At 29.7% G+C, this 25073-nt stretch overlaps 1 protein-coding gene across 1 annotated transcript; it reads left to right on the top strand.

Annotated features, from left to right (window-relative positions):
* Positions 1–347: 347 nt before the first annotated feature.
* LOC101504987 (protein SENSITIVE TO UV 2) lies at positions 348–7490 on the top strand. Its single transcript, XM_004512398.4, has 12 exons — positions 348–768; positions 2334–2381; positions 2506–2624; positions 3248–3333; positions 3432–3796; positions 4205–4273; positions 4411–4493; positions 4882–5163; positions 5251–5357; positions 6066–6220; positions 6433–6632; positions 6751–7490. The coding sequence occupies exons 1-12, from the start codon at positions 457–459 to the stop codon at positions 7013–7015; spliced, it is 2091 nt and encodes a 696-aa protein (XP_004512455.1). The 5' UTR covers positions 348–456; the 3' UTR covers positions 7016–7490.
* Positions 7491–25073: the final 17583 nt, after the last annotated feature.

The raw sequence follows: 25073 nt of genomic DNA, 5'->3' as shown, positions 1-25073 counted from the left end.
TTTTAGTTCTTAAAAATAACCGTTCTCTACGTCCATTCATATAAAAGTTTAAGATTGTTATTTGAGAAGGAAAATTGCAAGTGGGGACTTAGGGAATGAATGCTTCACCATTTTTAATCGTATAAATTGTCATAAAAATGGAGGAATTTACATGAACTTATTTTGATGTAAGAGTTTAAAATTGTGGTCTACATTTGAGGCACTTAATGAAACCCTCACGCCATTATCACTAAAAAATAAAATAAAACATATTTTTATCTTACATATTAATTTCAAAATAACCTTAAAAAAAGTGGAGAGAGGTCGACAAGTACTCTTTAATTCCATACAATAAATCAATTCAAATTAAAAGCAACAAAAAAGTAATTCAAAAATTGAAATAAAATAAGAAAAGCAACCGAGAAGACCCTAAGCACGCACGCAACATAGCGGCGAAGAACATCGGAGAAGACGACGATGATAAATAGCGATGATATTTTAGACGACGAATGGGACGAAGACGTTTTTCAAGAGCTACTTAAAGTCGAAGTTGCTCTCTCTGCAAAACCCAAAACCCACAGCACCAACCATTCTTCTTCTTCTTCAACTTCGCCTTCTTCCTCTTCTATCTCTCTCCAACATCAACAACAACTACAACCGCCTATTTCCAATGTCTCTGTTGATTTCTCACCTCCTCGTGTATTTTCTCAAAGGCCTACGTATTTCGATTCTTCCCCTCCTAAACCATCAAATTCCAATAATAAGGACTTCGAAACTCACCGATTCAAGGTAACTCACAAATTAGGTCTAAATCACTTTGCGTTTTCCATTACACGAATTTTATCAATTTTGTTCATACGCGCTTTTAGTTTTTTGGAACTAGTAACTCTCAGTTGTTTGCTATCGTTTGTCATTTGCTGCATGATGTTTTAGTGAATGAACACTGTATTTCACTACATAGTTCAGATAAGATGTTTAATATTAATATTATAGAGGAAAAGAAACAGTATAATTATTATCACTTCAGTTAACTCAGAAAGATTTAGTTGGGAATTGGAAGTTGAGGGTAAACATAGAGTAACTATGGTGGCATGTAGGATTGGTATGTGTCTCATATTGTCTATAGTGGACTAATGTTTGAAAGTGGTTTGAAACTTTAGTAACAATTGATGACATTCTTTGTAAGTAGAAGCTTGTAGTTGTACTCGTCCTCACGACTGAGACAGTGGCTGAATTGGTGTCGGTCCAACAAAAAAGAAGAAAAATATTGTGCCTCAAAACTAAACTTAGGTTCGTTTTCTCTTGATTTTGCCATAGCAACATTGGTCAAGTCACTATTTTAGTCGTAAAGACGTGGAGGACATTGAACTAGTACTTAAAGATGGCGACGTTGGTCATTGTCGAAGTTTTGAGTGATCTCAAGTATTGGTCCACCGCAGACCACGTGAAACACTTTCCCACCCTAGCAATTGCCACTATTCACACTCATTATCAAGTTTTAATCAATGAAATCGTGTCGCCTTACTTGAAGATGTTTTAGACATATTTCTATAGACATCCTAATTTTGAAACTTTGATTTCTCTATTTGTTACAGATATGAACAACAAAAAATAAACAGATAATCAAAAGAGATTGAAAGAGAAATTGATGTAATATGAAAACTAATTTTATAGTTGAATTGTTGAAATGATTACAATGGTGTGATCTTTATTTATAGGTAAAAATCACTGTAACTGAATCTCTAAATCTAACATAATTGAAACTATCTTGATAACTAATCTATACTAACTGAATCTAACAACCTCTAACAGAATATTTTAGAAGCTTCAGTTAGTATATGATTTCTAATACTATTTGTACCGGTTTTCCTGTTAAGTTGGTTTATGTGTGTGTGTTGGAATTGATGAGGGGGGAAAAGGCTTTTTTATGCTGAAGTGTTCTGATAAATGTTAAACAACCCACGTGCATACACTTTTAGATTCGGTTGACTAAGGACAAAGATGCACTTATAAGTGTATTTTGGCAAGTGTTTGACAAACACGGTTTTAAATGAATTTTATTTTGTTAAGTTGATTTGGTTAAAATTGAGTTTGAAGTGAAGTGAGTTATATTTGAACATACTCTAAAAGCTAGTTTATTTAAAACATATGCAAATTTTTTAATCTACTGCAAAAGCTACTTTTTATCACTTATAGTCTGAATAAGATTTAGAGTCAATCATTTTTTATGATGGGGCCCAAAAATCTAAGTTGTTACTAATATCATGTTTGACATGGAGTACTATCAAGTTTAATTTAATGCTTTCCACCATCCAAAGGTCGGTATAATGAACTTGGTTTTAATTGGTTGATAGCAAGAACAGAGGGAGTCGGGATGTGCTTCGAAGCAGAATACAAATCTGGTATGTTGGTGCAACTATACACATTTGTTGGTTAAATGGCTTCAATTGGCCGATTACAAGATTCTGAGAGTCAGTGAAATGTTGGCAATGGCATGCCTGTCACAACTTCGTTGCATGCTTTCAGGAAAAGGAATGCCTCCAGTTAAAGAAAGAAAGAGACAAGGATGAGAATCAGCCCAAATTTGTGTCTTCTGAGAACGAAGAAGATAATGCCCGTACTAAACGCTCAAAAACCGTAGATAAGTAAGCCATTTTTTTCTTTCTTTTACCCGTCATTTATAGATATTCTGTGTCATTATTGTCCCCTTTGATGCATCTCCAAATTATCTTACTAGAAAACTTATAGTTTAGGTCTCCTATATATTGCAGCTTTAAATCACAGTCGCTTATGTATGTTGAATGATGTGATATATAGGCAGAAGCTATTGAAAATGAACTGCTAAAATGAAAAGGAGGCCTTTGAGTTTCCATTTATAGGTTTACGAACCGAACAAATAAAATGTGTAGCTTTTTCAGTATTTCTATTGGTAAACATATACCTTTCTCTCTGTTTCTATAACTGTATATCATGTATAATTGGTCAGTGGTGAGAGTAACCAGATCTTATTGTAGACAGCCTTGTTACCAACTAGGTATTGACAAACAGTCTCTACTCTCTAATCTAAAAGTTCACCTGAAATAAAGTTGTTAACTTAGTATATCCCATGAGCAGAAGGGTCTTTTTCCATTATGGCCATGATGAATAACTAATCACCGTCTACTATGACAGATGTGAGATTGTATTTTATATTCATTCTCATGTTTTTTTATTCTCTCACTGTTGTGTTGCACTAAAGTTAATATTAATGAGTGACCATTTACCATAGTGGCAGGGATTTTGGAATTCGTGCTCCCGAACATCGTAAAGCCTCTTTAAAATTTCAAATTGGTGTATCTTCAAACAATATGACTGGTAAGGCATGAGAATATTCCCTCTTCCGCATTTAAGAGAATTTCCTGTTTGTTTCTGTCATGATGACACACCCCTGATATGTTTTTGTTGTGTGCCAGTTGAGACCACTGCTAAAGCTAATGGGGTTGAAACAGAAATAGTTAACCATCAAGAAGCTCAAGATCCTCCAACTCCAAGTGGCGATCTTTCTGCTTATCTTGACCTCTCCCAAAAGTTGCTGACAGTATGGGGGTCTCCAAGTGAAAAAGTGCTCAGAAGTGATGTTATATCCAATTTGTTCGCCAGTTGTCAAAAAGATCTTCGTATTCTTTATGGCTGCATGAGCTCGAGCCCACCTTCTGAAATAACACGAAAATTACTTACAGATGTAAGCTCTTCAAGAGTATCTTTGCGTTTCGTCAATGATTGTTTCCATACTCCTGAAGCAGCAAAGGTGTCACATCTTTACCATGTGATGACAAAGGTATTATTTCAACCATGCATTGGTGTATATTTTCCTTTAGAATTCATATCGGTAGTTGCATATTTCTGATCCAATGGAGATATTCCAGACATGAAACAATAACTTGGCTTAAAAAGTCAGTGCCTTTATTGTTGATTCTGTTTTTTTCCCCTCTAAATTACACGGGGTAAAAATCTTGCATGGATTAAGTGAATGTTATTTAGTAGATTATACATACATGGGGTTTTGAGATGGATCTTGCACATAAGTTTTTCATTTATTGTCCATGTTTTTTGTGCATTTAGGAGATTTTCTCATTCTGATTGCTTTTCATGGTTACATATTGGATACTCTTGTCATTGAGCTAGTTTATTGTTCATTTATGTTTGTTGGGTTTGCATATGATCTAGTTATTGGTATGTGTTGCAGATAGCTGATGGAACAGGTGTGTTGGAAACTTTGATACCACCGTTACTTGATATATGTAGTATGGAAAATGTGAGTACTTTTATACTTAATTTGTGAATAAATGTTATTTTTCAAATTGCTCGCAAGCTTATACTACTATATTATAGGTTTATGAACCGAGTTCATCATTTTGTAATCACTGATGACTTATTTTTCCCTTCTTATAGGTTGTTATTGTCCATAGCTCTCTATGTATACTTCATACTCTTCTGAAGCTCCTACTGGAATTGGAAAAGAACTTTGGAAGAAGGTATGCATTATTTAGTTGCATTTTCTGTTGTTTTTAACAACCTTATATTTTATTATTTGTGTCCGTCATGATATATATATTTCAATGTATACATCTACAATCTAACCAGTGGCCCACTGGTTGACCTTGTGACCTGAGATGTTTATCCGAACCTTGTAACCCTGTGGCCTAATGTACTAAGTAATGCTTTAATCATGCTGCTTGTTGAAATCACTACTGAGCCTTATACGCGTTTTACTTTTTTAGTGTTCTGAACCTTTTTTCCCATTTGCAAAAACTGCTGTTGATTATGCTTAATTGTATGTGAAGTGGCTTTTTCTTTCTTTCCTTTCTGCTGTTCCTGTTCTTATGAACTTATGATTTGATCTTTCCAGTGCACTCTGCTCAGGGACAATGTCTTCATTGAAGGAATTTGCGTTGGGAAGGACCTTTTGGATTCTGACGAGTTGGATGGTGTGAAAGATGGAATGCCCTTCAATGAAGAAATGTTGAACAGAAGAGAGCGCTGGAACTATCAAAGTGCCTTACAACCTCATGTGAATTGGTCAAATATTTTTGACATAATGCACCAAATTTCCACGAGAATCACAGAAGAAAACGTGAGAATGGAGGCAATGTCCATTATGATTCTGCTTTTCCTAAGGAGTAGTGCTTACTTTGAGAGGGAGCAGTAAGTTGTGTTCTTTTTTTCTGTTTTAAAATTTGGTGCTGAAGATAGATATTATCATTATGCCATGATAAATTTGCTTGAATACAGGTTTTGCCAGAACACAGTTTTTAAAACTATTTCAGAATTGCTTAAGAAGGATGCTGGGCTACGTGTGAAAAAGAAAACTCTAAGACTTTTGTACCTAGTAGTAAATTGTAAGTTTTCTCCAATAACCAATTCATCAATTTTTTTTTTCATTGAATGCTACATAATCTGATGCCTGTCCCCTGTCATTTCAATTGTTTTTGCCATCACTATATATGTTATATTGACTTCATATCTCATTTATGTCTTTTCTCATGATTTTGTAGTAATGACTTTGAATGAAAATAATTTATTGAAAAAATATCATTTATTATTTGTTGAATCAAGACCTTGACAACATGAAAATAATAAAAAGCAGACCTCAACCATTTGGGCTATGGGTGAGATTATTTCTTATTGTCCCTTTTGATTGTTTCTCACGTCCCACATTAAGAATATGTGAATCTGTCAGTGAATTAGTTCAGTACTCCATGTCATTCACCTTCAAATAACCACAAATAATGAGTAGTAGGGTGTGGTATGTTTAAATCCTATACCACGATGTTTGTTGAATTGAGGATTTGAGGTCATCAGCCGGAGCTTGCCTCAATTCTCCATATATACTTGTGGTCTTGAGATGTATGATTTAGACTCTCATTCTAATCTGGTTGCTAATGTGCAGCTGAGCAGCTCTAGTTTTAGAATTGAAACTCAATGCTAGTTTGTTTCATCTGCTGTGCATTCTATGCATATTTTATTTTTCGTGACAATTGCATTCTATGCATCTGATCCTAACTTTTGATGATATTCCTTTTTAATGTTATTTTCATGTGTTCAAGGTCCAAAACTGTTGGCTACTTTCTGCTGTGGTTGCAAAGAGGGGGACAATAGTAGTGCTATGGATGACAATGCATCTGCGTTAGATTTCCAAATTTTTAAATTTATTCTTCAAGGATTGGCTGATTGTGTAGTTTCCCATGGAAGTGGCTTACTGGTAAGTTCATTAATGCTTTGTTTGGGAGTTGGGAAAGAAAGCGAAGGGAAATTTTTTGAGGGAAGTGAAGGAAGGAAGAAGGAAAGCTTCTTTCCTTCTTTCTCTTAAAACTTTTTTCCCATGAAGATTAAAAGCTTCATTTCTATTCTCTTTAATGACATGGATGTAGCCAAGCCAGTCTGTTTAAAAATTTATTTATGTCATAATTTTAGGAGTTGAAAATAAGCAGAAAGGCCATTCTTGTGCTGGCATTCCTCGCATCATCTGGACAACCTGGTTTTGAAATTTTTATTGGTCATAGGCTTGTTGCAAGAAGCGTAAACTATCTCTTGTCAATTTTGCAATTACTGGTATCAGAGATGGACTTTGAAGATGGAGCTCACAATGAGCTGCCAGAAGTTTTTAGGGAGAGGTAATAAAACTTGAGTGTCTGAATACAATCATAAAAATTCTTTGCATTGTCTTATGTGAGCAATATTTAAGCTAGTCTCTTTGATTTCCTGTACTCATTCTGAACAATTTGTTGTCAGGACATTTCTCATGCGGGAGATACTGATATTACTTAATAGACTAGTATCCAGTCCTTCATATTCTGCCATTGTTCTGCACTTTTTAACAAGCACTAGGGATATGGCTAGTTTGACAATTGACGTTGCAACCAGATTATCTCGGAAAGGAACTGAAAATGAGCGGCAGGACAGCATGGTGAAGCAAATAAGACGAACCGAAATCATTGACCTTGCTCGCCTATTCAAGAAAAGGGTACTCACATATATAGGAGATCGCTTGCTATGAAGTCTCCTTCCAATTCCCTTGTTCAATTTTTTGTACATATATGCATGCATGCATGCATGTATCATTCTCCTCTTGTAGGAACTGATGCCTAAATGGTGAGATGTGGATAGGCGGCAAAGGCATGCTAGTTTTTTGGAGTAGCGATTATCTTCATTACTCAAAAGAAATGGAGTTCTTCGTTACTTAGTTTTAGGGGTGTAAAGGTGTTATGCTTTTTAGAAATGTGGTTTTTTTATACATTTAGGACTATAGTAATGAAGGATTTTATTTCTTTGAAAAAAAAGAGGATCTCTACCATTTTTGGAGGACTACGTATTCTTCAGATTTTGACTAGTTTCGGAAGTCGTGCCTGGGGAGGAATCTTTGTTTGGTGTGGTTGCACATTCAGATTTTTGTATAATTGGAAGAGTTCATATATTTTTGGACAAAATTGGAAGAGTTCATTTAATGATTCAATAAATTATATATTTTTTTATAGGAAATTTGTAAACAAATTATAAAATATCATTTTTTTTACTAAAATCATAAATATATGAAGTTATATGTATCGAAGTGCAATATAACTATGGATTTTTGCATTAAAAATGTTAAAAAAAAAAAACTATACATATTGATTGAAAAGATTACAAAAATGGGTGCAAATTGAAAAAGTTAATTTAATAATTATATGTTAATATTTATACATAAATTATTTATCTTTGACTTTTTCTAAATTTAAATTTTGTAGTCAATTTAACGTAAACTGAAGATGTGTCTCATTTAATTAAATAAGAGAGAAATTATGAGATGAAATTAATTTATACTTTCAATAACTTTTAGATACATATATAATTCTGAATTTAATTGTGTAGAGTTGAGCACAAATTCAAAGAGAAAAGAAAAGAAACTTCAAATGTGTGTAAAAAGAGTTAAAAAAAATATAAATAAATTATCTCACATGCCATGTATTTAAATCTGAATTGAATAGATAAAGAAAAATAAAAAACTGGACAAACATAAGTAAATTAAAGATTTTAAATCTGGTGAAGTGATTTAAGAATTAGGTCACATATCAAGATTTTGATCTGGTCAAGTGATTTAAGAATAAAACCAGGAATCCATGTGTGGAAATCACATCATGACAAAGGAGTTCAAAGGCTCTGAAAAATAACACATTGTGTGAGAAGGAGACGAGAAACATGATAAGATTAAATAGCTGATATATTAAATTGCAGAGTATAATAGTAAATTATTCAAAGAGGAAAATTAAGACAAAACATTGTGCTAAAAAGAACAAGATGGATGATTTATCTTAACAGTGCCATCTTCCGTGAATTATTATTAAAAAATTAAGACACGAAGTTACATCATGCTTTTAAGGAACCTACTAAAATCATGTGAACAAATGTTCTTATCAAAATCTTAATTATGTGAACAAATATTCTTATCAAAATCTTAATCATGTCATCGCTAGAAATCATGTAAGCAAAGGCTGCAATTTAATCAATCGAAAATCATAACTGATTAACTCAACATGAGGAAACATTCTTTTAGAAACTTTCATTCATTGAAATATATGTACCATGAATTTATAAAAAATACTAAATACATTTAACTCACAACTTTTTCAAGCAAATCAAATGTGGACGGAAAGTACTGATTGCAAAACTTGTGAAGATTTAAGGTTTTCTTATTTAAGAAGTCTTTAAAAAGTTTGTGAAATGTTGAAAGAAAATATGTCAAGAATAAGAATTATTGGCCAGTACTCCGTAAAACTACTTCATTATATAGTATTAACGCTACAATAAACTAGTTTGATGGAGTACTTGGTAATAATTCATATTCATAACGTTTTTTCTTTTAACATAAAGTGGTTTCATTTGAGTAAAGAATTTGTGATTTTATACACGTGAAGATGCAAATCTAGTCCGATAAAAAAATTTATGAATTTTTTTTATTGTAGTTAAAGAATTTTAAGTGTTAAATGATAGACTTTAGTCTAAGAGTTGGAGTTTTTATTATATAAAATGCCATTTAACTATTTTTGGGTTGGTTGGGGTTTGCAATAAAAATTATAGGATTTCGACCTAATCCAAACGGATGAAATTTGATTGGCTTGAGTCACAAATTTTCTAAAACTGGTCTAATCCATAGTCTAACCGAACCCATGTACACACTATAACTATTGTATACTTACAAAACTCCAAAAGTAACATGATTGTACTCATGCCATGGTCTAATCCATAGTCTAACCGAACCCATGTACACACTATGACTATTGTATACTTACAAAACTCCAAAAGTAACATAATTGTACTCATGCCACATAATTGCTAAATTTTCCATACATTGATGGAATCAACGGGATCCCAAGGACTAATTAAATAAATTGAAAGTTGAAAGAAATGTCAAAAATAAATACAAAAACAACTGGTTAGTTAGACTACCCCGAGATATTAAATACAATATTTGTTAGACTAGTTAGTTAGACTATTCCGCAAGTTGAAAGTTGAAATGTGTTTACTACACTTTCAACTAGAAAAATACAAAAAAAGAAATGTCGAAAATAAATCTATTACAAAGAATATGAAATTTAAACAAAAGAAACACAGAAAACATAATCATCTTAAATTTCATACTTGTTGCATGAATCCATGATGCAACAAAAGTTCTCTTTCACTATCACTAGGATGAAAAAATGGGGGAGCTGTTATCTTTCTCAGCGATGGCCTTGAAAGCACCATCATGAAAACAATATTACCAGCTACATTTTGACAATTCCCCAAATTGATCTCTCTCAGCTTTGTGCATTTTTCTACCACTTGCCTCACTCCTTTCTATGTGAAATTTAGCAATAAATATGTAACAATATGACACGTATTAAATAAACGTGGCGAAAGATAGAGCGTTCATGTTCATGTTCATGTTCATATTCATATTTTTGTGTGCATCTTTCATATTCATATTTTAATCTAAATCAATTATAACATGTACCTTTTTTTTCTCTTTCTGTTTTTCATTCCACCTTTTATTATAAAAAGGTTTATCTTCTTCACTTCTAGCTTTGGAAGAAAAAAATCTATAAATATATTTTTATTTTAAATTATAAGAATAAAATAAATTAGAAAAAACTAATAATTTATAAACTCAAATTATTTTAGCTTATAAAAAATACTTTAAACTAGTGGTAAATTTTATAAGCTTGTGACAAAATCGTCAATACTGAATAGGTATTTTCTTGTCATTTGAATATAAGTTATAAATAATCAACAGCAATCATTTTATCTTAAATTATATTTAAAAAAAATTAAATATAAAATTTTCAATACATTTTTAATTAATATATTCTATATTTAGATCATAAACAAGTGTTCCAAAAATATTTATCATTATTTAAAATAAAAAAAACACAATGACATATCACACCAAATACATATGTAGACATAGGATATTATTTTTCTATTAATAATAATGTATTAGGGTCGTGCTAAAAAAAAAAATAGAAATAAAAGAGTAATTTTGAGTACAAAGTTTCAATTTTTATAATTTAAAAATTAAATTACACAATTTTAATTTTTTTTCTTACATTTAAATTCTTAACCAGTTTTAAAAAATTTGAATGGTATATGATCTGAGTATATCATGAGTCTATTGCAGTTATTAAATAGGAGTACGAAACCAAATTACAATGTTGTGCCTTGTATATTATACTGCCAATTAATAAAAAGTGAATTTTCCGTATTGTTTGGTTTTTAGAAAAAATACGGAAACGTAGAACCAAAATATATTTCAGCTGTTTCTGTTTTTTAATTTTTAAAATCAATAACTGAAAACAATTTTTAAAAAGATTTTTCTATATTGATTTGCCAAAAACAAATTTATTCAATTTTAAAATGAAAAAACTTAAAAAGAGTTTTTGAGAAGGAAATAAAAAACACGGCATTGATGAATTTTATTTCCTGCTTTATTTGATTATACATAAGCAGTTTGTATTTATAAGCATTTCTCAACATACCATAGTAACTAAGATTTCTTTATTTGAAATAACTAAAACATGATTCCGTATTTCTCATAATGAAGCTAAAACATACCATAGCCGTCTCTTTAGTCCGTTCTTAAATCTCAGTGCCTCCATTTTTTCACAATATTAGTGTGTAAATACACTTATTGACTTTGATAAAATGTCAAATGTATACGGCTAAATATTAATTTTATTCATTTATGATAGTTTTCTAATGAGATATTTAAGTTTTTTTATCTTCACAAAGTTCTTTAAGTGACACTCTGTAATGTTAATCGTTATGTTATTGTATATTTATTAAAATGTTATTTTTTGGTAATTCTGTTAAAAAAGTGTAATATAGTCGTTATAATCCTATATGATAAATTTTAAAAGTAAATTTTTTTTATTGGTCTTGTAAGTTTAAAAAAAATATATTAATGATCATTTAAATTTAAACTAGTTTTCGTCCAGACCTAATTTTTATTTGTTATCTCTTCATCATTTTCCTCTTTCACTCCATCTTTCAATAACATAAAATCCAAAATTTGTAATTTCAATAGAAAAACTGAAAACGACAATTATGTAAATTAGAGAAAAAATCAAAACAAAACAAAAGCCTGAAAACAAAAGTCGACTTCATTTAAAATGCAGCGGCGGTCTGGACGACACCAGTGGTCAACATTGAATAGATGGTTAGCGACGGAAAAGCCGATGCTAAGTTTAAAACATTGATGCAACAAAGTTGCACCCTTGGCAATGGTCCTTATAAGACAAATTCAGAATTTATTGAGAGGATCATTTATAAGATTTGATCATATCCAATTATAGCAAGAGTGACACAAACAATCAAGAATAGTAGAAGTATAAATTATCCCTTATGGCACTATAATTTTAGCAAAAGATAATTATGAAAAATGAATAGACTGAGTAGTATAAGGCCAAGGAAGCAACCGTCAAGTTTAAATTGGTATAAAACCAAGAATGATTTTCATCTCTAACATACAATTTGCTATAATCTAATGTAATTAAATGTGAAGATAGTTGAGCTGCATGGATTGAACTTTTGACCACTTGGTCAATAGATGCGTTGATACCATGTCAATGAATAACAATATAGCAAATTTAGCGTCCGTGAGGTCGACGCTAAACAGACATTAGTAGCAACGACGTCAACGCTAACTTTGAACGTTAAAAACATATTTTGTAGTAGTGATTTACAACAATCGTAAAAATTAAATACATTTTATTAGAGTACTAATAATTTAATTAAATATAAAATTGCAATAAATAAGTACGTCAATCATTTGTAATTTCAATATCAATGTGATGATATAAAACTCAAACTTTATAATCTAATATAAATCTTATACTAAAATAAACTAAAAAACTATTAAAGGTTGTACCATATAATCTTCTTCCGCTAAAAGAACAGTTAAGTTATGTCGTAAAATTTGTTGTCTAAAATAATCTAATACGAATAGTTGTAATATATTTAAATAAAATAAAAATTATGATAATTTAGAGTTTAACAAAAATGTAAATAAAGTCGAATGTAATAATTATTTTTGTCTGAATTAAATTTAAAATCTACATACTAATTCATATTTAATTAAACTCATTAATTACTTGAACTAGTTTAAGTGGTTGATTCTACGCAAGGGACAATGGCCGTTCTATTAAAACATGACCATTTTATTTTGGATTAACAATCATCCTATAGTTAATTATAGTATATCTTTACTATTGTATATTTCTGCTCTTCTAGAAAATAGAAAATTAATATTAATTAAAATAACATTAAGAATTATTTTAAAATTATCTTTTAAAAAATTTAAAATAACATGAATAATATTTTGGTTTTGTTCGATTCAATTAGATTCAATTAGTTTGTGTTTTTCTAAAATATATATATAAAAAATTAACTTTTACTAAAAAAAACGGTCGATAGACTTTTTTATACACAAATTTCATGCATTTGTGTGCAAAGAGACCGGAGTATTATTTTTGGAGTCGAGCGTTGGTTGGTTGGTTAAAGTGCAACTAGTTATGCTATAAAAGTAAGACAAAAAGTTGTTGAAGATTTTGAAGATTCTGTGACTCATTCAGAAATTTCTCTTCTTATCATGATTAAACAACGTGGTAAATATTGTTTAACATTTTTGTTTCTATTTTTTTTTTTTAAACATTTATTCATTTCTTTTATGATTGATCTTTAGATGAAGCTGGCTATTTGGTACCGGACATTAGACTGATGGAACAGTATGTTAAGGAACCATTCAGATGGTGCGTGAAGGTCAATGCAGAAGACGACAAAAGACATGAGAAAGAAGAAAACAAGTACGTAAATATCAAGGATTTAATGCCGGAGAGTATGCTTTTTTTTTTTTTTTTTCTCTTCTTTATTTTACCTTCTTTTCTTTTTCTTCTTTAAAGTTGATTGTGAAAGATATTTTGGGTTTTGTGTTATAGCTTTTTACATGGTCTTACTTGACGCCGGGATAATCATAAGATCTATACAAGAAGAGGTATATCGTTGAATGTTACTTTTCCAGTTTTATTTTCCTTTTCCGACTTGTTCATATTAGAGGATTCTTTTTATTTAGGGAATGTGGGATTTTGAGTAAGATTGTTAATTGATCCTTGTATATACTTTCATAACACTCGTCATTTGTATTTTCTAAGTTTATTTTCGTTAACTTTGTTCCTTCTTTTTATTAATATTTTCAGGAACTTCTCCACCATGTATTGATGGAGAATTTGAGATGTTTGGAAAAAAATCAAACATTCACAAAATAGCTAATACGTCATTTTAACCGGATGTTCCCAAAAATTAACCAAACACTAGGAATGATTGAGGAAGTTATTTAAGAATACAACAACTACCCTTACTACATGAATGAAATTTTTTATATATACACTTATGCGTTTAACTTTGCACTCGTTGACCCTGTTGTTGCATCTATCGATAGTATCATAACCATGGATATCATACTTTGGTATATTTTTCCATTATTTTTTAACATGAATTTTATTTATATTAATAGCTAGTATGAATTTTAACTGATAATATCACTCAATTTGCAACTTGGTGTCAAACTCGGCCTAAATATCCTTCAATGGACTTATTGATAGTTTAAAGTGATGTGGTGGGTGTGTTTGACTTTTCAACTTCTTGTAAGTGGTTATTAATTTTAATAATTTAGTCAATTCTATGTCACATTATTTTAACACTATCATTGTAGTTATGTATAGGGAAATGGTTAAATATTTCAATTTCTTCGTACTATCATTGTGCTTCTTAAACTACAGTATTGGGTTTTTCCCAAATCATTTACGGTGCAATATACCTGCATATTATTTTTTGTTTGTGAATCATTAAGTTTATTGGGTTTAAACTTCAACCAAACATTTAGTTTATGCCATTTATACTTTGATAAGTTAAGTTGTATGTTATTTTAATATTCAACAAAATGTGCGGAGGCCCGAAGATAAAAGTGGAGTTTGAAAAAATGCTTCTAGCTAGCAGAAACAACAACATGGTAGTGATTAGTATAACTTTATAGTAATTTGTACAACTTTATTTTGATTGAAAAAAAGAAAAAGAAATCTTGTTTAAATTTTTTAGTTTTACATCTTAAATAATAAATTAAATATGGATGCAACACCAAAATGGCATTACAAGAGATGAAGAAAGCATACAAGTGTCTTTTGATATGCTTCAAGCATATTTTAAGGTACATCATGAATTATTTTGAATGTCAATTTCAATTTATATATTCTATTGATATCATTGATGTCAAATTTGCAGATTGGTGTCAACTTACCTAAGACAGTATCCTTCAATGGACTTATTGAAAGTAACGGGAATGGTTAGATATTTCAATTTCTTCATACTATCTTATTAAACTACAAGTATTGGGTTTTTCTCAAATCATTTACACTGCAATGTACCTTTTTGTTTGTGAATCATTAAGTTTATTGGGTTTAAACTTCAACCAAACATTTAGTTTATGCCATTTATACTTTGATAAGTTAAGTTGTATGTTATTTTAATATTCAACAAAATGTGCGGAGGCCCGAAGATAAAAGTGGAGTTTGAAAAAATGCTTCTAGCTAGCAGAAACAACAACATGGTAGTGATTAGTATAACTTTATAGTAATTTGTACAACTTTATTTTGATTGAAAAAAAGAAAAAGAAATCTTGTTTAAATTTTTTAGTTTTACATCTTAAATAATAAATTAAATATGGATGCAACACCAAAATGGCATTACAAGAGATGAAGAAAGCATACAAGTGTCTTTTTGATATGCTTCAAGCATATTTTAAGGTACATCATGAATTATTTTGAATGTCAATTTCAATTTATATATTCTATTGATATCATTGATGTCAAATTTGCAGATTGGTGTCAACTTACCTAAGACAGTATCCTTCAATGGACTTATTGAAAGTAACGGGAATGGTTAGATATTTCAATTTCTTCATACTATCTTATTAAACTACAAGTATTGGGTTTTTCTCAAATCATTTACACTGCAATGTACCTTTTTGTTTGTGAATCATTAAGTTTATTGGGTTTAAACTTCAACCAAACATTTAGTTTATGCCATTTATACTTTGATAAGTTATGTTGTATGTTATTTTAATATTTATACTTTCATTCTATAATTTAGTACGAGTTTTTAATTAAGTTTATGGGGTTCTACTATTGGTTTTATTAAAGCCTTTTTATATAGCGTTATGGTAACCCAAGGCACCACTGTGCAACACATCCTTCTAAAACAAATTATAATAATTTGAAGAGTTGTTGTATTTTATTGTTGGTAATATTTGACAAGCATGTAATATTTTCATATAAGGAGGCTTTTGGCTCAACTGTTTTGTCTCAACTTTGTGCAGATTACTTAATACAAAAGACATGGGGAATCTATTTGGATACTTAGTTCGTTTCATTTACTGTTTTATGTGATTTCTTAGTAAAAATAATTAGTAATAGCAGTGTTGCTACAAAGAGATGAAAAAACATATTAGAATGAAGTTACTCATTTGAAAGTGTCCATACAGAAATGGAAGGCATGAGTTGTTTGATATTGGTTGCTATCACTACACAAAAAGACATGATTTACTAGTGTCTCATTGTTGACTCGAGTTCAATGTTTGTGCAATTTACTTGTTAATCATCGACATCTTTCTGCATTTTTTCGGTCATGTTGTAGGGTGAGCAAAACCTTTATTTAATATGTAGGTAGTGAGAAGAGCGGATACTTCTACACATCTCATATGTGAAAACCAGTTCAATTTGTAAAGATAATGCAATTTGGATATTAAAATACATATTTGGAAAGTTACATGATCTAATTATACTTCAAATACTCTTATGTATTTTTTTTACTCCAAATACCTTTTTGAGTGTAGTTTCTTATTGCTTCTTGCGACTCCATTGGGTTGCTGAAAAAATCGATTTCAATTTCATATTTAGTGTTTTATGAACAGACCAACCAAAGAGATATAGATTATATCCCATTAAAAGAGAGTACTTTTAGGAGAAATAACAATTGTTTTAATTTTGTCAACATTGATGATAAGTTGGTTGACTTGTTCATTAAGTGCTTTTGAGGTTCTTGTGTTGAATTCATTTTATGAATTATGGAAGCATATTTAACGCACATTAATATGCTCTAGTTTGAGTGAAGTGTTAAGTAACATAGTTAACACACATGAATATGTAAATAGTTGTTATTATGAATATAATGACTCAAATTAGAGATATGAACTCAACTTGAGGGAAGTGTCACGTTTGCTTTTAAATGGTGTATTCGTCTTCTTTTTGTTAGATTCATTTTTTATGTATGATATCGAAAATTATTATCGTCACTTTAAGTTAATATAAATTTTATTTTGATAAAAAAACAAATAGAGATATGTGTATATCTTGTTGTATAATGCAAAAGTAATAATAAACTTTGAAAGTAGATTAATAATTTTGTCAATTATATGTCACCTTATTTTAATACTATCATTGTAGTCATATATGTAACGGGGAATGGTTAGATATTTCAAATTTTTCATACTATCACTGTGCTTCTTAAACTACACTATTAGGTTTTTCCCAAATAATTTACACTGCAATGTACCTGCATATTATTTTTTGTTTGTGAACCATTAAGTTTATTGGGTTTAAACTTCAACCAGACGTTTAGTTTATGCCATTTATATTTTGATAAGTTAAGTTGTATGTTATTTTAATATTTATACTTTCATTCTATAATTTATTAAGAAATTTCTCTTCTTATCACGATGAAATAACGTGGTAAATATTGTTTAACATCTTTGTTTATGTTTTTCTTTTTTAAACATTTATTCATTTCTTTAATGATTGATCTTTAAACGAAGATGGCTATTTGTTACCGGACATTAGACTGATGGTATGGTATGTTAAGGAACCATCCGCATAGTGTGTGAGGGTCAATGCACAAGACAACCAAAGACGTGAGAAAGAAGAAAACAAGTACTTAAATATCAAGGAATCAATCCAAAGAGTATGTTTTTTTTCTTTTCTTTATTTTACCTTCTTTTCTTTTTCTTCTTTAAAGTTGATTGTAAAAGATATTTTCGGTTTTGTGTTATAGCACTTTACACCGTCTTACTTAACGTCGGGGTAATCATAAGATTTATACAAGAAGAGGTATAACGTTGAATGTTACTTTTCCTGTTTTATTTTCCTTTTCTGAATTATTCATATTAGAGGATTCTTTTTTATGAGTAGACCTAGTAATTTTATTTAGGGAATGGGTGATTTTAAGTAAGGTTGTTAATTGATCCTTGTATATACTTTGACAACACTCGTCATTTGTATTTATTAAGTTTATTTTCGTTAACTTTGTTCCTTCTTTTTATTAATATTTTCATGAATTTCTCCACCATTTATTGGTGGAGAATTTGAGACGTTTGGAAAAAAGTCAAACATTCACAAAATTGCTAGTAGGTCATTTTAACCGAATATTCCCAAAAATTATCTGAACACTAGGAATGATTGAGGAAGCTATGTAAGAATACAACAACTACCCTTACTACATGAATGAAAATTTTTATATATACACTTATGCGTTTAACTTTGCACAGAGTCGTTGACCCTGTTGTTGCATCTATTGATGGTATCATAACCATGGATAACATACTTTGGTATATTTTTTCATTATTTTTTAATATGAATTTTATTTATATTCATAGCTATAAGAGTAAAGCACCTGAGTGGAATTTTGAAAAACTAAACAAATGCATTTTCTCAGCTAGCACATGAGAGAAACAAAATAAGCAAAAACTATTCCTTATCCAAAATGAAAAGTGTTGATTCTAATAAAAAAAAACAAAAAGTTGTTGATGATTTTGAAGATTCTGATTATTTAGAAATTTTTGTTCTTATCATATGATAAAACAACGTGGTAAATATTGTTTAACATTTTTGTTTCTGTTTTTCTTTTTTAAACATTTATTCGTTTCTTTTATGATTGATCTTTAGATGAAGCTGGCTATTTGTTATCGGACATTAGACTGATGGAATGGTATGTTAAGGAACCATCCGGATGGTGCGTGAGGGTCAATGCATAAGACAAGCAAAGACGTGAGAAAGAAGAAAACAAGTACTTAAATATCAAGGATTCAATTTCGGAGAGTATTTTTTTTTCTCTTCTTTATTTTACCTTCTTTTCTTTTTTTTCTTTAAAGTTGATTGAAAAAGATATTTTGGGTTTTGTGTTATAGCCTTTTACACTGTCTTACTTGACGTCGGGATAATCATAAGATCTATACAAGAAGAGGTATAACGTTGAATGTTACTTTTCCAATTTTATTTTCCTTTTCTGACTTATTCATATTAGAGGATTCTTTTTTGTGAGTTGACCCAGTAATTTTATTTAGGGAATGAGTGATTTTGAGTAAGGTTGTTAATTAATTCTTGTATATACTTCCATAACACTCTTCATTTGTATTTTCTAAGTTTATTTTCGTTAATTTTTTTCCTTCTATTTATTAATATTTTCAGGAACTTCTCCACCATGTATTGGTGGAGAATTTGAGATGTTTGGAAAGAAGTCAAACATTCACAAAATTGATAATAGGTCATTTTAATCGGAGGTTTCCAAAAATTAACCAAACACTAGGAATGATTGAGGAAGTTCTGTAAGAATACAACAACTACCCTTAATACATGAATGGAAATTTTTATATATACACTTATGCGTTTAACTTTGCATAAACTCGTTGACTCTGTTGTTGCATCTATCGATGGTATCATAACCATGGATAACATACTTTAATATATTTTTCTATTATTTGTTAACATGAAATTTATTTATATTAATAGCTAGTATGAATTTTAACTGATAATAATATTTTCAACAAAATGTGCGGAGGCCCGAAGATAAAAGTGGAGTTTGAAAAAATGCTTCTAGCTAGCAGAAACAACAACAGGTTAGTAATTAGTATAACTTTATAGTAATTTGTTTTTGGCTCAACTGTTTTGTCTCAACTTTGTGCAGATTACTTAATACAAAAGACATGGGGAATCTATTTGGATACTTAGTTCGTTTCATTTACTGTTTTATGTGATTTCTTAGTAAAAATAATTAGTAATAGCAGTGTTGCTACAAAGAGATGAAAAAACATATTAGAATGAAGTTACTCATTTGAAAGTGTCCATACAGAAATGGAAGGCATGAGTTGTTTGATATTGGTTGCTATCACTACACAAAAAGACATGATTTACTAGTGTCTCATTGTTGACTCGAGTTCAATGTTTGTGCAATTTACTTGTTAATCATCGACATCTTTCTGCATTTTTTCGGTCATGTTGTAGGGTGAGCAAAACCTTTATTTAATATGTAGGTAGTGAGAAGAGCGGATACTTCTACACATCTCATATGTGAAAACCAGTTCAATTTGTAAAGATAATGCAATTTGGATATTAAAATACATATTTGGAAAGTTACATGATCTAATTATACTTCAAATACTCTTATGTATTTTTTTTACTCCAAATACCTTTTTGAGTGTAGTTTCTTATTGCTTCTTGCGACTCCATTGGGTTGCTGAAAAAATCGATTTCAATTTCATATTTAGTGTTTTATGAACAGACCAACCAAAGAGATATAGATTATATCCCATTAAAAGAGAGTACTTTTAGGAGAAATAACAATTGTTTTAATTTTGTCAACATTGATGATAAGTTGGTTGACTTGTTCATTAAGTGCTTTTGAGGTTCTTGTGTTGAATTCATTTTATGAATTATGGAAGCATATTTAACGCACATTAATATGCTCTAGTTTGAGTGAAGTGTTAAGTAACATAGTTAACACACATGAATATGTAAATAGTTGTTATTATGAATATAATGACTCAAATTAGAGATATGAACTCAACTTGAGGGAAGTGTCACGTTTGCTTTTAAATGGTGTATTCGTCTTCTTTTTGTTAGATTCATTTTTTATGTATGATATCGAAAATTATTATCGTCACTTTAAGTTAATATAAATTTTATTTTGATAAAAAAACAAATAGAGATATGTGTATATCTTGTTGTATAATGCAAAAGTAATAATAAACTTTGAAAGTAGATTAATAATTTTGTCAATTATATGTCACCTTATTTTAATACTATCATTGTAGTCATATATGTAACGGGGAATGGTTAGATATTTCAAATTTTTCATACTATCACTGTGCTTCTTAAACTACACTATTAGGTTTTTCCCAAATAATTTACACTGCAATGTACCTGCATATTATTTTTTGTTTGTGAACCATTAAGTTTATTGGGTTTAAACTTCAACCAGACGTTTAGTTTATGCCATTTATATTTTGATAAGTTAAGTTGTATGTTATTTTAATATTTATACTTTCATTCTATAATTTATTAAGAAATTTCTCTTCTTATCACGATGAAATAACGTGGTAAATATTGTTTAACATCTTTGTTTATGTTTTTCTTTTTTAAACATTTATTCATTTCTTTAATGATTGATCTTTAAACGAAGATGGCTATTTGTTACCGGACATTAGACTGATGGTATGGTATGTTAAGGAACCATCCGCATAGTGTGTGAGGGTCAATGCACAAGACAACCAAAGACGTGAGAAAGAAGAAAACAAGTACTTAAATATCAAGGAATCAATCCAAAGAGTATGTTTTTTTTCTTTTCTTTATTTTACCTTCTTTTCTTTTTCTTCTTTAAAGTTGATTGTAAAAGATATTTTCGGTTTTGTGTTATAGCACTTTACACCGTCTTACTTAACGTCGGGGTAATCATAAGATTTATACAAGAAGAGGTATAACGTTGAATGTTACTTTTCCTGTTTTATTTTCCTTTTCTGAATTATTCATATTAGAGGATTCTTTTTTATGAGTAGACCTAGTAATTTTATTTAGGGAATGGGTGATTTTAAGTAAGGTTGTTAATTGATCCTTGTATATACTTTGACAACACTCGTCATTTGTATTTATTAAGTTTATTTTCGTTAACTTTGTTCCTTCTTTTTATTAATATTTTCATGAATTTCTCCACCATTTATTGGTGGAGAATTTGAGACGTTTGGAAAAAAGTCAAACATTCACAAAATTGCTAGTAGGTCATTTTAACCGAATATTCCCAAAAATTATCTGAACACTAGGAATGATTGAGGAAGCTATGTAAGAATACAACAACTACCCTTACTACATGAATGGAAATTTTTATATATACACTTATGCGTTTAACTTTGCACAGACTCGTTGACCCTGTTGTTGCATCTATCGATGGTATCATAATCATGGATAAACATACTTTGGTATATTTTTTCATTATTTTTTAATATGAATTTTATTTATATTCATAGCTATAAGAGTAAAGCACCTGAGTGGAATTTTGAAAAACTAAACAAATGCATTTTCTCAGCTAGCACATGAGAGAAACAAAATAAGCAAAAACTATTCCTTATCCAAAATGAAAAGTGTTGATTCTAATAAAAAAAAACAAAAAGTTGTTGATGATTTTGAAGATTCTGATTATTTAGAAATTTTTGTTCTTATCATATGATAAAACAACGTGGTAAATATTGTTTAACATTTTTGTTTCTGTTTTTCTTTTTTAAACATTTATTCGTTTCTTTTATGATTGATCTTTAGATGAAGCTGGCTATTTGTTATCGGACATTAGACTGATGGAATGGTATGTTAAGGAACCATCCGGATGGTGCGTGAGGGTCAATGCATAAGACAAGCAAAGACGTGAGAAAGAAGAAAACAAGTACTTAAATATCAAGGAATCAATCCAAAGAGTATGTTTTTTTTCTTTTCTTTATTTTACCTTCTTTTCTTTTTTTTCTTTAAAGTTGATTGAAAAAGATATTTTGGGTTTTGTGTTATAGCCTTTTACACTGTCTTACTTGACGTCGGGATAATCATAAGATCTATACAAGAAGAGGTATAACGTGTCTTACTTAACGTCGGGGTAATCATAAGATTTATACAAGAAGAGGTATAACGTTGAATGTTACTTTTCCTGTTTTATTTTCCTTTTCTGAATTATTCATATTAGAGGATTCTTTTTTATGAGTAGACCTAGTAATTTTATTTAGGGAATGGGTGATTTTAAGTAAGGTTGTTAATTGATCCTTGTATATACTTTGACAACACTCGTCATTTGTATTTATTAAGTTTATTTTCGTTAACTTTGTTCCTTCTTTTTATTAATATTTTCATGAATTTCTCCACCATTTATTGGTGGAGAATTTGAGACGTTTGGAAAAAAGTCAAACATTCACAAAATTGCTAGTAGGTCATTTTAACCGAATATTCCCAAAAATTATCTGAACACTAGGAATGATTGAGGAAGCTATGTAAGAATACAACAACTACCCTTACTACATGAATGGAAATTTTTATATATACACTTATGCGTTTAACTTTGCACAGACTCGTTGACCCTGTTGTTGCATCTATCGATGGTATCATAATCATGGATAAACATACTTTGGTATATTTTTTCATTATTTTTTAATATGAATTTTATTTATATTCATAGCTATAAGAGTAAAGCACCTGAGTGGAATTTTGAAAAACTAAACAAATGCATTTTCTCAGCTAGCACATGAGAGAAACAAAATAAGCAAAAACTATTCCTTATCCAAAATGAAAAGTGTTGATTCTAATAAAAAAAAACAAAAAGTTGTTGATGATTTTGAAGATTCTGATTATTTAGAAATTTTTGTTCTTATCATATGATAAAACAACGTGGTAAATATTGTTTAACATTTTTGTTTCTGTTTTTCTTTTTTAAACATTTATTCGTTTCTTTTATGATTGATCTTTAGATGAAGCTGGCTATTTGTTATCGGACATTAGACTGATGGAATGGTATGTTAAGGAACCATCCGGATGGTGCGTGAGGGTCAATGCATAAGACAAGCAAAGACGTGAGAAAGAAGAAAACAAGTACTTAAATATCAAGGATTCAATTTCGGAGAGTATTTTTTTTTCTCTTCTTTATTTTACCTTCTTTTCTTTTTTTTCTTTAAAGTTGATTGAAAAAGATATTTTGGGTTTTGTGTTATAGCCTTTTACACTGTCTTACTTGACGTCGGGATAATCATAAGATCTATACAAGAAGAGGTATAACGTTGAATGTTACTTTTCCAATTTTATTTTCCTTTTCTGACTTATTCATATTAGAGGATTCTTTTTTGTGAGTTGACCCAGTAATTTTATTTAGGGAATGAGTGATTTTGAGTAAGGTTGTTAATTAATTCTTGTATATACTTCCATAACACTCTTCATTTGTATTTTCTAAGTTTATTTTCGTTAATTTTTTTCCTTCTATTTATTAATATTTTCAGGAACTTCTCCACCATGTATTGGTGGAGAATTTGAGATGTTTGGAAAGAAGTCAAACATTCACAAAATTGATAATAGGTCATTTTAATCGGAGGTTCCCAAAAATTAACCAAACACTAGGAATGATTGAGGAAGTTCTGTAAGAATACAACAACTACCCTTAATACATGAATGGAAATTTTTATATATACACTTATGCGTTTAACTTTGCATAAACTCGTTGACTCTGTTGTTGCATCTATTGATGGTATCATAACCATGGATAACATACTTTGATATATTTTTCTATTATTTGTTAACATGAAATTTATTTATATTAATAGCTAGTATGAATTTTAACTGATAATAATATTTTCAACAAAATGTGCGGAGGCCCGAAGATAAAAGTGGAGTTTGAAAAAATGCTTCTAGCTAGCAGAAACAACAACAGGTTAGTAATTAGTATAACTTTATAGTAATTTGTACAACTTTATTTTAATTGAAAAAAAGAAAAAGAAATCTTGTTTAAATTTTAGTTTTACATATCTTAAATAATAAATTAAATATGGATGCAACACCAAAATGGCATTACAAGAGATGAAGAAAGCATACAAGTGTCTTTTTGATATGCTTCAAGCATATTTTAAGGTACATCATGAATTATTTTGAATGTCAATTTCAATTTATATATTCTATTGATATCATTGATGTCAAATTTGCAGATTGGTGTCAACTTACCTAAGACAGTATCCTTCAATGGACTTATTGAAAGTAACGGGAATGGTTAGATATTTCAATTTCTTCATACTATCTTATTAAACTACAAGTATTGGGTTTTTCTCAAATCATTTACACTGCAATGTACCTTTTTGTTTGTGAATCATTAAGTTTATTGGGTTTAAACTTCAACCAAACATTTAGTTTATGCCATTTATACTTTGATAAGTTATGTTGTATGTTATTTTAATATTTATACTTTCATTCTATAATTTAGTACGAGTTTTTAATTAAGTTTATGGGGTTCTACTATTGGTTTTATTAAAGCCTTTTTATATAGCGTTATGGTAACCCAAGGCACCACTGTGCAACACATCCTTCTAAAACAAATTATAATAATTTGAAGAGTTGTTGTATTTTATTGTTGGTAATATTTGACAAGCATGTAATATTTTCATATAAGGAGGCTTTTGGCTCAACTGTTTTGTCTCAACTTTGTGCAAAGTACTTAAT

The sequence above is a fragment of the Cicer arietinum genome, chromosome 8 (genome assembly GCF_000331145.2).
Source record: "Cicer arietinum cultivar CDC Frontier isolate Library 1 chromosome 8, Cicar.CDCFrontier_v2.0, whole genome shotgun sequence".
Classification (NCBI taxonomy): Eukaryota; Viridiplantae; Streptophyta; class Magnoliopsida; order Fabales; family Fabaceae; genus Cicer; species Cicer arietinum.
This window is presented reverse-complemented; position numbering and strand designations above follow the sequence as displayed.